Below are 15,666 nucleotides of genomic sequence, written 5' to 3' on the forward strand. Positions count from 1 at the left end.
TTTACAATTTTCCAGTTCCAACTTTATTCATACGTGAAGCTGAAGCTGATAACATGATGAAACATGTACCATGAGTAAAACTTAAAGTACTTTCCATATCTGGTTCCCAGTATGAAGCTAATCCCTATAGTTTAGAAAAAATATTCAACGTTTTTCATGAAATTCAATGATACATCTCAATTCCAAAAATAAGGATCAAGTACTCTCCATCCCTCGTATTTAGGGGCTCGTTATTTATTCATATATATTTATTTCGTAAGAGTAAATGCAAAAGAAAGGAAGAGAAAAAGATACTAAAAAAATGATTATTATGTAACTGAATAGAAACAGACAAATAATGAATTTAGTAGTTTTAAATGATGGAACAAATTTTAATCAACCTGTATGGATGGTATAAAATCATCAATAAACAAATGGCCAATAAAAACTAAGGAAGCAACTCGACACGAACGCGCAAACCCCTCACCAAAAAGCCAGCAATGGAGCCGCTGATCACAGGCTTTTTAAACAAAATCTGGCTCGCCCAACTAAACTAGATACAGATCAATGCCAGATGAGTAAAACATGAAAGCCAAATAAACACGTGCAATACACACAAATTAGTAAAAAAACATGAAGGCCAAATAAAAGCAACATAAACTGGTGTTAAGAAAAGATCTTCAAACACAATGTTGACGTTAAAACAGAGGAATCAATCCTTTTATCCTATTAAAACCAAGATCACTAATTGTTCTCTCACGAGCATGAACAAAGTTTTAGCCGATTGAGACCATAACATACAAAAGTTTTACATATTTCATGATCAACATCCATAAAAAAACACACTTGAAAATAACAGACCATAAAAAGCTGCAAATAGCATTCCAGTGACAAATTCAGGTGCATGAATCACGCCCTTTTTGCAAAATCATCAGTATCATCATTGTCCCTGTAGCTTCCATTTACTTGACTGTCAGCATCGCCAAAAGTGTTTCCAGAATCAGCATTATCATTACCAAAACTGTCACCGCCACCAAAGTTTTGGCTTTCACCGCCATAACCACCACCAGAACGATAATTGTTTCCACCATCATTTCCACCATATCCACCGCCACCATATCCGCTGCTGCCACCACCATAGCCGCCGCCACCGTATCCACCGCCGCCGCCACCGTATCCACCGCCACCACCTTGTGGTCTTTCATTGGCATAGTTCACTCTTACCATTCGACCATGTAACTCCTGCAAAAATTATTCATAAACTTCATCCTTTTAACACATACTGACATGCATCCTAAAAATATATGACAAATTAACCACTGCAGCTTTCCTGAGACAGAGCTTAGCATAAACTACCCAACCAAAACAGTTTTAAAAAATGCTAAAATACCCTTTGATCCATCGCTTGGATTGCAGCAGAAGCAGCTTCAGTGTCTGCAAAGGTAACAAAGCCAAAACCTCTGGACCTGCCAGTTTCCCTATCCATGATCACTCTAGCTGTTACATGCCATATAAGAAGCTATTAGGTACTTAAACGACAATGCATAAAGAAAGAGCAACAACTTCCATTCATATCAATCTTTTAACAGTTATGAAATCTACAGTATGTTAACATTCATACCTTCATAAACTTCTCCATACGCGCTAAAAGCTTCTCGCAGGCTATTATCATCCGTAGCCCATGCCAATCCTGCAACAAAAAACACGAACATAACCATTAAAACAGACTTCTTAACTTAACTTTAGTCATAATAAACTCTTAATCAAGTTAATATTACCTCCCACAAAGACTTTTGAGCTTCCGCCAGTCGACATGCATCTTATCATTTGAAAAAGAGATGGACTTGTCACTGACATTTCATGGTTGATGTTTGTGTGCTTACTCACAGCCTGCCTTAAGATACTACCAGCTCTACTGAGGAAAGCCATGGTTGTATCTTGTAACCTAAAACACAGCAAATCAATGAAACTGACAAAGAAACATTCAATGACAGAAGTAACCTAACATATCAGAAAACATAACGGTGTAAACTTCCCAAATCTAAACTGACAATTGATTCTAAAAGCATTGAAAGCAAACAAAACAACACAAAGGTAAGCATTTAAGCAGATAAGAATCTAGATCCATTTCAGCAAATAAACAAGAACAAAACCCTAATTTTAAAAACTTGTTCTTAAATTATTTAATATCTTCTAATAAATACAATCAAGCAAAAAAAAAAAAAAAGAATCAGTCAACCGTCAAGCTTAACCATGAATAAATCAAAACCCTAATTCATTTCTAAATACACGAATCACATCAACCACCGCTTGTAACCAATTAGATGAACAGGAAATGAAACAGATAATAATAATAATCTCAATTAAACGACTGAGACATGAGCATCAACAACTGCATCAAGCTCTAAACACGAGCTTAATCGAAAACAATGGTGAACAAATACATACGTATACAAACAAGCTTAAATACGATGAACTAAGATCAGCAGCAAAAACTGAATAAATAAATTGGAAAGGAAGGAAGTACCTTTGTTTGTTTGTTTGTGGCGGTGGATGAATGAATAAAACCCTAGACAGTGATGGCTTTTTGATTTGGAGGGTTTATGAGATATTTTCGGGGGTATTTCTATATAGAGGGGTTGAATTGGTACTCACCGTTGGATCCCACCCCAGGAAGTCTACGCCGTCGATTCACAACGAGTAATTCGGAATTCATCCCTCAAGTTCTGTTTATTGCATTTCAGCCCTTTCGAGTGGATAGTTGATTTTTTTAACAGAAACAAAGACATTTCATTTTGGGAAAAATTCCCAAAATGGACCGATTATAATAGGAGATTCCATTTTTGTCCTCTTAAATAAAAATTTTTCAGAAATGTCCCCTACAAACACGTTTTTTACGACGTGTTAGGCCTTAGCGCGTCTTTCATGACCTGTTAACCTCCAACGCGCATCTTTCACGGCATGTTAGCGTCTAACGCGTCTTTCACGACATGTTAGCCCTATTATTTTTTTAATATTACATTATTATAATTAATTTAATACATATTTGTCATTTTTTTATAACTTGTAGTATATAAATTTATATATAATTTTAAATATGTCGTTGAGACGTTTTTATTTTTCTATATGCTGTCATAAATTTTACTCAAAACCGAGTGTCAATTTGATATTAAAATGTTCAATAAATATTTAATAAAATTTGACCAGTCTCGTTTTAAGTAAAATTTATGCCAACACATAGATAAAATAAGTAAGCCTCAACGGTATATTTGGAACTTTATAAAACTTTATGCATTAGAAGTTATAAAAGAAATAGCAAATATGTATTAAATTAATTATAATAATGTAATATTAAAAAAACAATTAATAAGGCTAACATGTCGTGAAAGACGCGTTAGAGGCTAACATGCCATGAAAGACGCGCGCTGGATGTTAACAGGTCGTGAAAGACGCATTAAGGCCTAACACATCGCCAAAGACGTGTTTGTGGGGGACATTTCTGTAAACTTTTATTTAAAGGAACAAAAATGGAATCTCCTATTATAATTGGGCTATTTTAGGAATTTTCCCTTTCATTTTTCAAAATTCCACACTTTTTCTACAACACCAAACCTTCACAGGCTCCACACTTTTTCCTTGCGTTGTGGGTGCTCACATACATTACCATGTGATAACTCTTTTATAATTATCTTAAATATCACCTTGATTTTAACACAATTGAGAAACAAGGTGAAGACAATTGTAACATCCTGAAACTTTCGAGCCAATTTTGACAACTTGTGAAAGTAGAAGGACCAAAAGTAAAAATCCGAGTTTTAGAACCCGTTACGCTGCGCGATGGGAAAAGGATAAGCCCATCGCGATACGCGATGGAGCCTCAAAAAACCCAAGATTTGGGTAGTGTCGCGCTACGCGACAACCAAATCCATTGGGCCATCGCGATACACGATTTAAGCTCAGTTACGCGACATAGAGTAGAAGTGATGCTCAAACAACCTTAGGCATTTAACTCCAAGAACCGGTGTAAAATAGGGGTTTCATTTAAGTTCTTTTATTATTAAGGCTTAAGACCCTAGTCAAGGGTATAACTTAGACCTTGATCAAATTTAAGTGTAACATAGCTTTACATATACAGAGATTATAGCCAAAGTAATATTTCTTGGTATAGTTGCGTATTTCTTCCTCTAAACCATGTTTAAATGCATATTTACCTAACTAAAACTTTTAATTGCATATTTCCCCATTTTACTAAAACTTTATATATGGCAAAGCTGTCCGTAAAAAGATTAAAAAACCCTAATGCAATTCCATAGCAGCATATACATATTGTCACACCCCGACTTAGGGTCTGGGTGCGACGTCCGTTAGTTGGTATCTGTTTTGAAAATATATCAGAGTTGCGAGTTATTAGCAGAAGTCTTTAAAATATAATATTCATTTATAAAATGTCAGGTCAAAATACCCATTTGAATATTTCAAATACCTGTCTTTTAAGTATGTATTTCTTTATAATATTTTAAATAAAATATCTGAGCTATCGATCACCTCTGATGACTATGTCTCCAATCTTCTACTAGTCTTGTCTGCCAGTTCTACTCTTTACAGTTTCCCTGAAATATGGGGGAAAATACGTCAGCACACAGCTGGTGAAACGTTGACTCAATAAAACAGTTTATAACAGTCGTTAAATACAAACATAGTTTTCTGTTTCACAAACTCAGCAGGAACGCCTGCCATTCCTGGGATTTGTACCACTGCCTTATACACATAATTCAAAGGTTCTCCGAGTACATAGCCCCTGTTCGGAGACAGCCTTCCCCTAGGCTATGTGACCCTGTTGGAGAACTGGTTATGATTGACTTGGTTTTGTATGCCATCATTTATGTTTGGATCCAGACACATGTGTATTCGGTCTGAGTTGTTTTTTATTATCTATTTTGTATTATAACGATTTTAGAGACACACAATCTCATGCAAACATTTATCAGACTCTTTGCAATAAACAACCTGTTTATTACAAGAGTAAAATCAGTTCAGAAGATTTAACGTATTCACCTGTTGTTGTCAGTTTGGTGACGTTTGAAAACCTTTCCTGTCAGTATGCTGTTAACCTATATTTGTAACAGGTTTGCATAAATATATTTTGATTCATCAGCAGACCTTAGGTTTGATCAGCAGACGTTACGTCTGATTCAGTTCAGCAGACGTTACGTCTGATTCAGTTCTGCAGACTCTTGGTCTGATCAGCAGACTTTAAGTTTGATTTAACTCAGCAGACCTTAAGTCTGGTTAGCTTCTAAACCTTGACTGATCATTTATTTAAAGAAATATTTAGACATGTAGTCTTTCAGTTTATTTACAAATGATGTGCAAAGTTTCTTCTTTATGAAGAAACATCCGTAATAGGTTTCTTCTTCAAGAAGAAAAGTTAATTTAGATATAATCTTAGTATGTAAAATATGATGTTTCTTAATAAAAAAAACATTAATCTGACTATACCCTTTGTTTATAAAATCATATGTTTCTTAATCTTGAAGAAACAACAATTTCAGCTATGGCCTTTGCTTAGGAATATTATATTTCTTAATCATAAAGGAATATTATTTTGGCTATAACCTTTGCTTGTGAATAGTTATATTATACTTAACTGTGATCAATGTTCGGGCTATACCCTGACTTATGGTCTATGCCATTATAATAATAAAATAATATTTAAACAGAACCCTTACCTCGCACGGGCATTTTGAGTTAAATGCCTATGATTAATTGAGCAGCACTTCTACTATATCTCGCATTCTAGGGCTTAAACTGTCAGAGCTTCGGAGCTTGGCACGTACTACGAGACGTGGCATAATTCCCGAGGCTAAGTGCGTATAAAATTGTGTGTTTGTGGTGAGCTGGAATGTGCCGAACGCCCCTCTATTTATAGCAGAAATTTTGCAACTTCGCGCCGCGCAAAGATGCAGGCTATGGCGGTTCGCGTCGTGCGAAGATGCTATAGGTTTGCTGAGTCATCAGTAGGGTTGCCACGTGTCACCAGGTGCTGCCACGTCTCTCCACGTGTCCCCAGTGTCACGCATGCAGAAATGCAACTTCGCGTCGCGCGAAGAATCCTGATCCTGCTACTTCGCGTCGCGCGAAGATGTTCAAAGTCGGTTTAACTATTTTGTCTTTCGCGTAGCGCGAAGATTTGAAGCCTGATCCTTCGCGTCGCGCGAAGAATGAACTTTTCATATTTTCATTCCCAATCTTTGTACTTATCCAAAAAATACTAAAGCGAGCGTGCGAAGTGCAAAGTGCGCCATCAAAACGCCACATTACGCCCATCGCCTGAGTCCGTGTCCGTGTGCGTGCGCGTCGGGTGATTTGCACCATCCGCTAGGACTATGGAGAGTGGTTTGCCACATTAAAACATTTCTCTAGAAACTTGCTTCCTTATAAAGAGCTTCCATTTCTGTTCTTGTTTCTATGTGGGATGAAGGTTCCATTCCTTATTTATACCCATGTGGAATGCTTCCACTTTCTTCCATCTTTCTGTGTGGGATGGATTTTCTTATCTCCTTAACATGAGATGCCTTATTTTTCTTCTCTCATTTTTCCCATTACTTGTCTTGAGAATATATTTAATTCTTCAACTTTCAAAGCTGGTATATTTGGTCCAAAATAAATATGGATTTTTCCTAGATGTTACACATATCCTAAATTCCGCTCACCAGCAAATCTTTGTTCTTTCTGGTGATCAGATGTAACACCACGAATTAAGTGGAAACGCCGAGTGTGACGTACAGATTGTTAAAACACATGTGACAATATCATCATTAATTTATTTAAAATCTCAAGTACACAAGTTTAAAGCAAGGAAACACATTCAATAACGAAAACTAAATCAACTTGTCCATTTATTATTGTAACCTAAGTCAAATGTCTTCGTTGCGTGTCAATCTTTGATAATTGTACATATAGCATATGCATAAAATAATGCCAACTATATGAATAGTTGGTGAGTTCACACAGTTTTATATAAGTACATAAAAACCATACAATTCCATGAAACTTGTGAAAACCGCAAATAAGGGTTCTTTACACTCGAATCAAGGTCCTGAGTGTAAAGAATAAACGAAGGTCATTTCCAGTTGGGGACAGCCAACGTACTCGGATAATGAGGTCCTTTTTCCACTCGAAACAAATGGTCCTGAGTGCAAAAGGGGGGGGGGGGACGTATGATCATACTTATTGAGGCAACCATGAGCAAGTAATCAAGTAAACACACAAGTCCATGTAACGAATTGTAGTTTATAAACGAAATCGTAAATATTTTGAAGTTGTAAGATACATATGCTATCCCCAAAAGTAATAAAAGCGTTAAAAATGGGGTGTGAGAAACTCACCTTTGATATGAAGCGTAAATAAAAGAAAAGCCGAAAACGCGTCAACGAAGTCGAAACGGTTGAACCTCACAAACTATAAATAAAATGATATGAAAATTTAACGACTAACTAACAGAATTATTAAAATTATTTATTGTATAATTTGTTGGGAAAATATAATATTTTATTATATTTTTTACTAATTTTAAGGCATTTGATTATTTTAATAGAATTTTATGCTTTAACGAAATTTTAACGATTTAATATTATTTTAATATTATTTGATTAATATATTAACGTAAATATGAGAAATATGACATTTGTAAGGCACAGTATAAGGACTTAAGGTTTACAATTTAAAACTAATTTTAACGGTTTAACAACTAAGCTAAGTAATTAAAGTTTAACGATTTAAGATTAACGAACGAATTAAAATTAACGAGTTAACGGATTTGGAAGTTGGTTTTGCATGAAAAATGGTGAAATATAATTTATACTTATTTTATAAAAAATTTATTTGGTTCAAAATAATTTTATTTGATTTATTATGATTTTTAAATAATTTATTTTATTAAAAATATAAGAAAAATGGTTTTAGAAAATTAAACATTAAGCATGCACTGACCCGGGTTCGAACCCGGGTCTGGTGTGTATTATCCCTGTGACTTAGCCATTGAACCATCTTAACAATTCAGTTTACAGATGGAAACATATATATATAATAAGTCATGCTCATCTTCTACATTTTAAACCCCAGGGTCTGTTTGGTACAGGGTAATGAAATGAATGGAGGAATGGAATGGACAAGAGAATGGAATGAACAGATAAATGAAATGAATCATTACCATTTCATTGTCTATTACCATTTCATTGTCTTGTTTGGTAATCACGTAGAAATGAAATGAATCATAACTCTGTTATTATTTTTTTATTAAATAGTAAACTATACACACATAGTATTTTTGTCAATTAATGGAACGGTAATAACATAATACGATATAATAATAAAAATATAATATAATAAAATAATTGTTGATCATTTTTCATTTCATTCCTTGAAGTAATGAAAGAAAAACCACCTTTTACTAAGGAATAAAAAAATGCTATATATGGAAGGAATTGCATTCCTTAGGAATGATTCATTCCATTGATGAATGACAACCAAACTTGCTTTATTTCATTGCGTTGGAATGATCCATTCCATTCCGCCTATCATTACTTCATACCAAACACTACCTAGGATTCTAATTCTCTAAATTGGTTCTATGTACAGTTAAATTATGTTAGGGGTTTTGATAAGCAATAACAAACGATGAAAAGCCCTATAACAATTACCCGAAAAAGATCCTTGACGATGGTGAATGTAGACTCGCCGGAAAAACGATTCTTGGACGGAATTAATAATACTCAGAGGGTGTTTTAGTGTAATTGGGTGTTATGAGCATGTTTAAAAGATGTTGGAGGGTTTATTTATAGCCTCAATTGATCCGTTGGATGATAATTAGCCGTTAATGCGTTTTATAAATTTGTCTACGTGCATACTAAAAGTCATCTATGATCAATGAGCTCTAGTTACACATACATTCACATACTTACACATACATATCCGGAGATACATACATATCCGGAGATACATTACATACTTAACTTGTTTAACTTCCTTTCACACATACATACATTCATACTTTCATTCTTTCATATTTTCTTATCTTTACTTATGCTACTTAATACATACATAATTACTTCTACGTTTTAAAGAGTCTTTCGCCCTATAACTTCACAATTATTATTAGGGTATGCCACCTTACTTTTCATATATATTATTAGGGTCTACTGCCCTCCTTTCACGTATATTATTAAGGTCTACCTCCCTACTTTCACATATATTATTAGGGCCTATCACTCTACTTTTACATATTTTATTAGGATCTGCCTTCGTCTTTTCACATATATTATTAGGGTCTGCTAATAGGGATGAGCTCGGTACCGGTCCCGAAAATCTCAAATTCATGGTATCGGTATTGAAGGTAAAAATTCGGAAAATACCAGTACCGTACCGTACCGGTACCGTACAGATCCCGAAACTCAAAACTTTGGTACCGATTCGGTACCGATGGTACCAAATCGGTACCGGTACCGATTTTGCTCGTCCCTATCTGCTAAGTGCTACCCTCCTTTTACATATATTATTAGGGCCTGTCACCCTTCGTAACCATACAACAATGCATACATTTCTTTATATAAATAAATATATATCTATAAACATCCTTGACATTTCTATATTCATACAACATTCAGATAACATATACTTACTAGTTAAAGTAAGTGTATTAACTTATCACATACGAATATGCACACAGCCCCGAAAACATAAACACAGAATGGACTAGAAACTGACATGGATCCTATTCCTCTCGGAGCTAACGGTAACACCTTTCTTCAGCTGGGCTCGACTCATTGGTTAACAAGTGTAAGTGTTAATTAACTACCTTTATAACCAAGTCTTTCTATCTAAGTTGGTAAACTAAGTTAACTTAGTTAATGGGATTACTGTTTTCCCAATCGCATTCGCATGAAACCCAAATCACAATCTCATTGGCAATCGTAATCGCATTCGCATGGCAATCGCAATCGCATTCGCATGGGCAATCGCAACCCATCAGGATCGCAATCGCATTCCAGCACCAAATCGCAATTGCATCCTGGATCAAATCGCAGTCGCATTCCAGGCCCAAATCGCAATCGCATTCCATTAGAATCGCAATCGCATTTCTTCATAATCGCAATCGCATTTCAACATAATCGCAGTCGCATTCCAGACCTGAATCGTAATCGCATTTTCTACAAATCGCATTCGTAAGGATGCGATTCGAATTGGGCTTACGCCTTTTCGTTTCCTTCGTTTTTTCAACCATTTCGTCATCTTTGGTTCCTTACGACCCGTTTTACTGTCCTAACAAGTTTTGTGTCAAACCGACTTCGTCTAAGCACTTTTTTTGCGTCCAAACATCACCCGATTAACCCGAACCACACATTTTAACTTGTTTATAACAAAGTTTGCGTTTATCCTACTCGCTATAGTCCGATTTACCTTCCTTTCAAATCCTAAGGAAACCGACACTCATTACTTAACCTTCTAATAAAAAACGTACCTTTCAGATTTGGTTTTGCTTCGGTTCAGAATCAACAGGTGAATCTTGTCAAGTTTCTTGTTGTTTGATGAAGATTAAGCATAAACCAGCCTTGATTCAGGTTTGGATCTGGATCTGTCATAGAAGGAGGGATGTTTGTGTGTGGAGATAAGGATGGAAATGAGTGGTTCAGGGTTTTATAGAGGGTTTAAGGAGTTTAAATACTCTAAATCCATGGACTTTAGACCCATAACCATCTCCTAGTCCATGTTTATGTCCAAGCCCACTATCCAACTTATTATCATTCAACATAATTAATTAATAACACACAGTTAAATAAATAAAATTCTTTATTTATTATTTTTAAAAGTCAGATCTTACACCAGCAAGTGACGACCGCCAATAGACGCACCTAGTTGGGAATGCCAATGTGAGAACTTACAACCGATAAACAATAGATGCCAATCATACGAAGTACCTGAACAACTAACTAAAGAATTTTTATAAAAAGAGTATTTTTAGTGTTTTTCACGAATCAAAGATACAAATTTGAAATTTGAGTTTTCTATTTTAGTAAAGTTATTCTGTAAAATTTTGTTTGGATTGCTTTCTCTTCTCTTTTCGAAAAATTTTAATAATCCAAATTCTATACGTCACACAAGATTTTCTATGTATAACCTACATTTTTGAGATGCAGAGATGCATGGTTTGTTGAGGAAAAAGACTATGGAAAGCGAGGGAGTTTTGGGGCGAGGGTTTTTGGACGACGGGGGCTTGCTGTGGTGGATTTGAATAATGGTCTTAATGGTGGTGGTGGCCTTGAACTGGACAAGATGATGATGATGTTGCATATGAATGAAAGATGTAGAAGAGAGAGTCAAGAGAAGAGGGGGGGGGGGGGGGGGGAGAAAGAGTGGATGGAATAAAAAGGGTTTATTTTTTAATATATTTATTTTTTATTTTAAGTAAAAAAGACTAAATTACCCTCATGTGCCTTGCACATGATCGGATTTAACAAGAAAAGTTAACTGGGTTAGGACCAAAGGACATAACGTGATAGAGTTGTAAAGCGTAAAGGATGTTTTTTGTCATTAAGTTTGCGAAAGGACAACCAGTGAAAAACCGTACAAACATAAATGACTAGTTTTGCTATTTTTTCTTTGTTTAATATTGGACCTTCATGGACCAACCCAAGTCCCCAACTATAACAAAAAAATTCTAGTGTTTATTTGGTGTTTTGGGCCAAAGATATATGCAATGGATCTCATTGCTAAAGATTACAAAATTACAAAGAGTGTTTCACTATTTCGTGTCAATTTAACAAGAATTAACCAGCAACATTACTCATCTTGATCTGTTTTTCAACTCCTCTCAACCCACTCAATTTACCCTATAGGTCGGACTCGTCCTATTTTCGCTCATAGATTCGTTACTTCGATCACGTACACTAAATACTTTGTGCATATTTACGTTTAAAATGACAATCGATCAACTTAACATTAATTTTGAATCATAGTCCCTAAACATGACACCTTTCATGGTTATATAACATTGATTATATCACAAGGGCACATCACATCAATTTTCTTTAATAATCGTTGGAGGATAGAGCATGATTGGGATTTGGATCTTAACAGATTTCAAGCTGGGCTAATAACCCGGTAATTGACCTGGGCTGACCCGACACCGGCCCAGTTAAGCTTCGGTTCTTGGTTTTACTGGTGAATTTTGGGTATGGTTTTGACCAGATAAAAACCAAATATGAACATCTTATCATTAAAAAAAAAATATTTGGTCATGAATAAACCTGAGAGAAACCCAACCCGGAAATGACCAAGACTGATTTTGGTTTTGACTTTCTAAAAATTTCGGGGTCATGTTCGGGTTTGGTCAGAGTTCTATCAGATGCACACCCTCCGTAGAATCCACAATTTTGTGGGCATTACTAATCCGTTAAATGTCCCGATCAGACCCGAGCTTGAACCCACCCAAACCACCCTATTGTGAATGTTGTCACTTTCATGTTGGGTCTTTTTTCTACTTTAGGTGCACAAATATTACATCAGCTTCTATGCATTTTTTGCTTTTAGGTTAATGGGGGATAAAATTGCTGTTTTCTTGATTCAAGCTTGTAGAATCGCATTTGATTGTCTCATATATGTGTTGTTAAACTTTACAATTGTTAGGTTGTATATATGGAGGGCTAGCATTAGTATAAGGCCGTAGGCCCATGAATCAAAAACTGGGCCCAAATTGATTCAGAATATGCTGAAAGCTCTCAAAATGTTTTAAGAATTCATACTCGTGCGTGAGCTATCGACTCCATTGATTGAGCGGGTTAGGGATCGTAGAGTTGAGCCTACACTTGAGCTTGAGCCTGAGAACTTGGCTCTTGAGGAGATTGGGCTGGGTTTATCAGGTCATGCCTTCAAGACTCACGATATGAGTTCATTTTGTTTTTTGAAGCAAATTTATTTTTACTTCTCTCAGATCTTTTGGTGTTTAAGAGATTTTGTCTTTGTCACTAGACCACCAACCCTATGATATAAGTTAATAACGAAACAATTTAGATTAGAGATGCTTTAACTAGTCATTTTCCCAATAAGTATATATATTATTTAACAACTAATATTTTATTTCTAAATCCACTTAACCTGTCTACTTGGGGATTTGAACCCTCTACTTACAAAGGGATGGGGTACGTATTAGACCGCTAGATACCATTGAGTCAAATATACATTTTAACGGTTTGTTGGCAATTCTTCAAACGGACGTTTCGATTTCTGGATTTTTTTTAGTTTAATTATGTTGACTGTTTAATTCATTTTGTACAAACTTGGCCCAAGGGCTAGCGCCTGGATTAACACTCAACTTTCTTTTCCAGTAGTGTGCTTATACAGTTCTAATTGTTTTTGTTCTCTTTTTGTTTTTTATGATCGATAAGAGGCACTCGTTTCTCAAATATCATTGTGCTTGACACACATCTCTTTCTTGGGAGTGTCTCGACCAAGTTTACGACCACCCTAGGACGAGTCATGGTACAAATTATGCAGCATGCCAAATCAACAAAAGGAGACATGATGTGTTTTCCTGGCCTTGAAAATGACTTCACAATCCTTCTTTTGTTACTGTCAATTGTCATCATTCTTGGGGATCATTTCATATCAATCATTTTTCTCATGTTCTTTTTAATTCATAACGCTTTCTCCCTATATAGATGGTGACAGTTAATGCTGCCTATATGGATGGGTACTATCTAGTTACTGACACTACTTGATGCTTAAATTTAACATTTACTTCTTACACATTTTACCAATTTTCAGTTTTTACATTATGCCAATACATTACTTCCTAACTACTAAACTAATTTCAGCTTGACTTGAGTCACTTGAAGTTGAACTTGAACTTGTGTTTAAGTGAATTGTTTTTAATGGGAATCCCTTTACGTAACCTTGTCAAGACCACTAGTAGCTAGCTAGAGAAATGAGAATACTGAAATCCAGTGTTTGTAATGTAAACTAGGTGTCCACTTGTACCCAACTGGCCATCATTTCATGATCAGCACCAATTCCCTTTGAAAAAGAATTCCTTCTACAAATGTGATGCATTTATATTCAATCAACGAGCCCTGTCAATATTAATTAACTATATATATATATATATATATATATTTATATATAATGAGCAAAACTTTTAAATTTGGCATACAATTTTAAAAGGAACACTACGACTCGACAGAAAGTAAGAAAGCGTGACCCTTCATGTTATAAATTCAAGATGTGCATGTTCATATGGGTGCCAGTCCAAAATTGCACCAGTTCAAAGGGGTGACTCATGGCCTATATGTATAACATCTATCACTTTTTTTTTTTGGCCTCATATTCAAATACAAAATCGTCCAACCCTCTTCTTTTTTACCCGAATTAAATGCAACTTGTTGCTCTAGAAACGAGGTTCTTTTGGACTCGAAATCCTTGTTATAATCAGCAGTTAATCCAGGTTATCATCTCATTTGTGCAATAGTGATTAACAAGTCCACACACGTTGTTTCGTTGTATCTTGAGAGCCAATTCGCCAACACTCACAGAAGGATTGAAGGGGCGTAACTGCTTTAAAGTAACATGTAGCAGAATCAAAGGATACACAACCTGAACAACATTATGTAAATTATTTTGATAAGTTTATAATCTTTGACGCTTAAGTCGTTTTAATAATTATTTGCGTATGTACGTAACAAAGTTAATTTAATCATAAAAAGATAAAAAAAAATTAGGTAATATGTGTATGTATAAAGAAAACTTCACACAATACTAATCAAGTTTTCCAAATGCTCTAAAATCGCTGAAAGTTTTTTCCTTTAAATTCACTTAACTTTCACCAGGTTTCTTATATCTTGTATAAATATAAATGTTTATTTTCTAAAGAAATAAGTGATTCAAAAGAAGCATATAAAAAATCTTTATTATTTATCCCACGCCGCTACCTCCTAACTCGTATCACTCTATATTCCTATTTCCATTTAGTCTTTAAATAAATCCATATTACTCAAATAGCTTGATGACACTAAAACAATAGTAGTGTGCTACTGTCGTTCTATATGTTTTTGTTTTCTTTTGTTTCTTATGATCGATAAGAGGCACTCGTTTCTTAATCATCATTGCGCTTGACACGCCTCTCGTTCTTGGGAGTGTCTAGTTTGAAATTATGGCCACTCTACAACGAGTCCTGGTACAAAATTATGTATCATGCCAAAGCAGCATAAGGATATATGATGAGTTTTGCTGCCCATGAAAATGACTTTACACTCCTTTTGTTATTGTCATCATTTTTGGGGATCATTTCCACAATCATTTTTCTCATCATCTTTTTGCTTCTTGATACTTCTCTCTATGGATGTTTACTGTTACTGCTGCTTATGTGAGCAATATTTACTTACAGTACTTGATGCTTAAATCTACATTTTCTTCTTACACATTAAGGCCGTGTGCTATGGTGGGGGGCTTTGAAGCCCCTCCACAGTATCACATCAACGCCACGTGGGTACTGGGGGCATGGAAGCCCCAGGGCATAATGCCCCTCTATGGTGAGGGGGCTTTGAAGCCCAACCTTTTTTTTATATATATATAAAACAAAAAAACCAATACAATAATAAAAAAATACATAATACTAAAATACAAAATAAAAATAAA

At 35.2% G+C, this 15,666-nt stretch overlaps 1 protein-coding gene across 1 annotated transcript; it reads right to left on the reverse strand.

Moving 5' to 3' along the window:
• Positions 1-781: 781 nt before the first annotated feature.
• Positions 782-1,945, reverse strand: LOC143619619 (glycine-rich RNA-binding protein 4, mitochondrial-like). The gene is made up of 4 exons (XM_077091508.1): positions 1,758-1,945; positions 1,601-1,669; positions 1,370-1,476; positions 782-1,221 (listed from the first exon to the last, which is right to left on the reverse strand). The coding sequence occupies exons 1-4, from the start codon at positions 1,906-1,908 to the stop codon at positions 889-891; spliced, it is 660 nt and encodes a 219-aa protein (XP_076947623.1). The 5' UTR covers positions 1,909-1,945; the 3' UTR covers positions 782-888.
• Positions 1,946-15,666: the final 13,721 nt, after the last annotated feature.

The sequence above is a fragment of the Bidens hawaiensis genome, unplaced genomic scaffold, assembly GCF_021521415.1.
Source record: "Bidens hawaiensis isolate Kalapana, Puna unplaced genomic scaffold, B.hawaiensis_p1.1 tig00002477_1, whole genome shotgun sequence".
In the NCBI taxonomy this organism is placed as follows: domain Eukaryota; kingdom Viridiplantae; phylum Streptophyta; class Magnoliopsida; order Asterales; family Asteraceae; genus Bidens; species Bidens hawaiensis.

Excerpts from the sequence above, each read along its gene's own strand:
- LOC143619619 (XM_077091508.1), bottom strand. The coding sequence starts at position 1,908 with ATGGCTTTCCTCAGTAGAGCTGGTAGTATCTTAAGGCAGGCTGTGAGT. Across the intron at positions 1,670-1,757 it reads CTCAAAAGTCTTTGTGGGAG|GATTGGCATGGGCTACGGAT; the intron begins GTAATATTAACT and ends TTTTTGTTGCAG. Across the intron at positions 1,477-1,600 it reads GTATGGAGAAGTTTATGAAG|CTAGAGTGATCATGGATAGG; the intron begins GTATGAATGTTA and ends GGCATGTAACAG.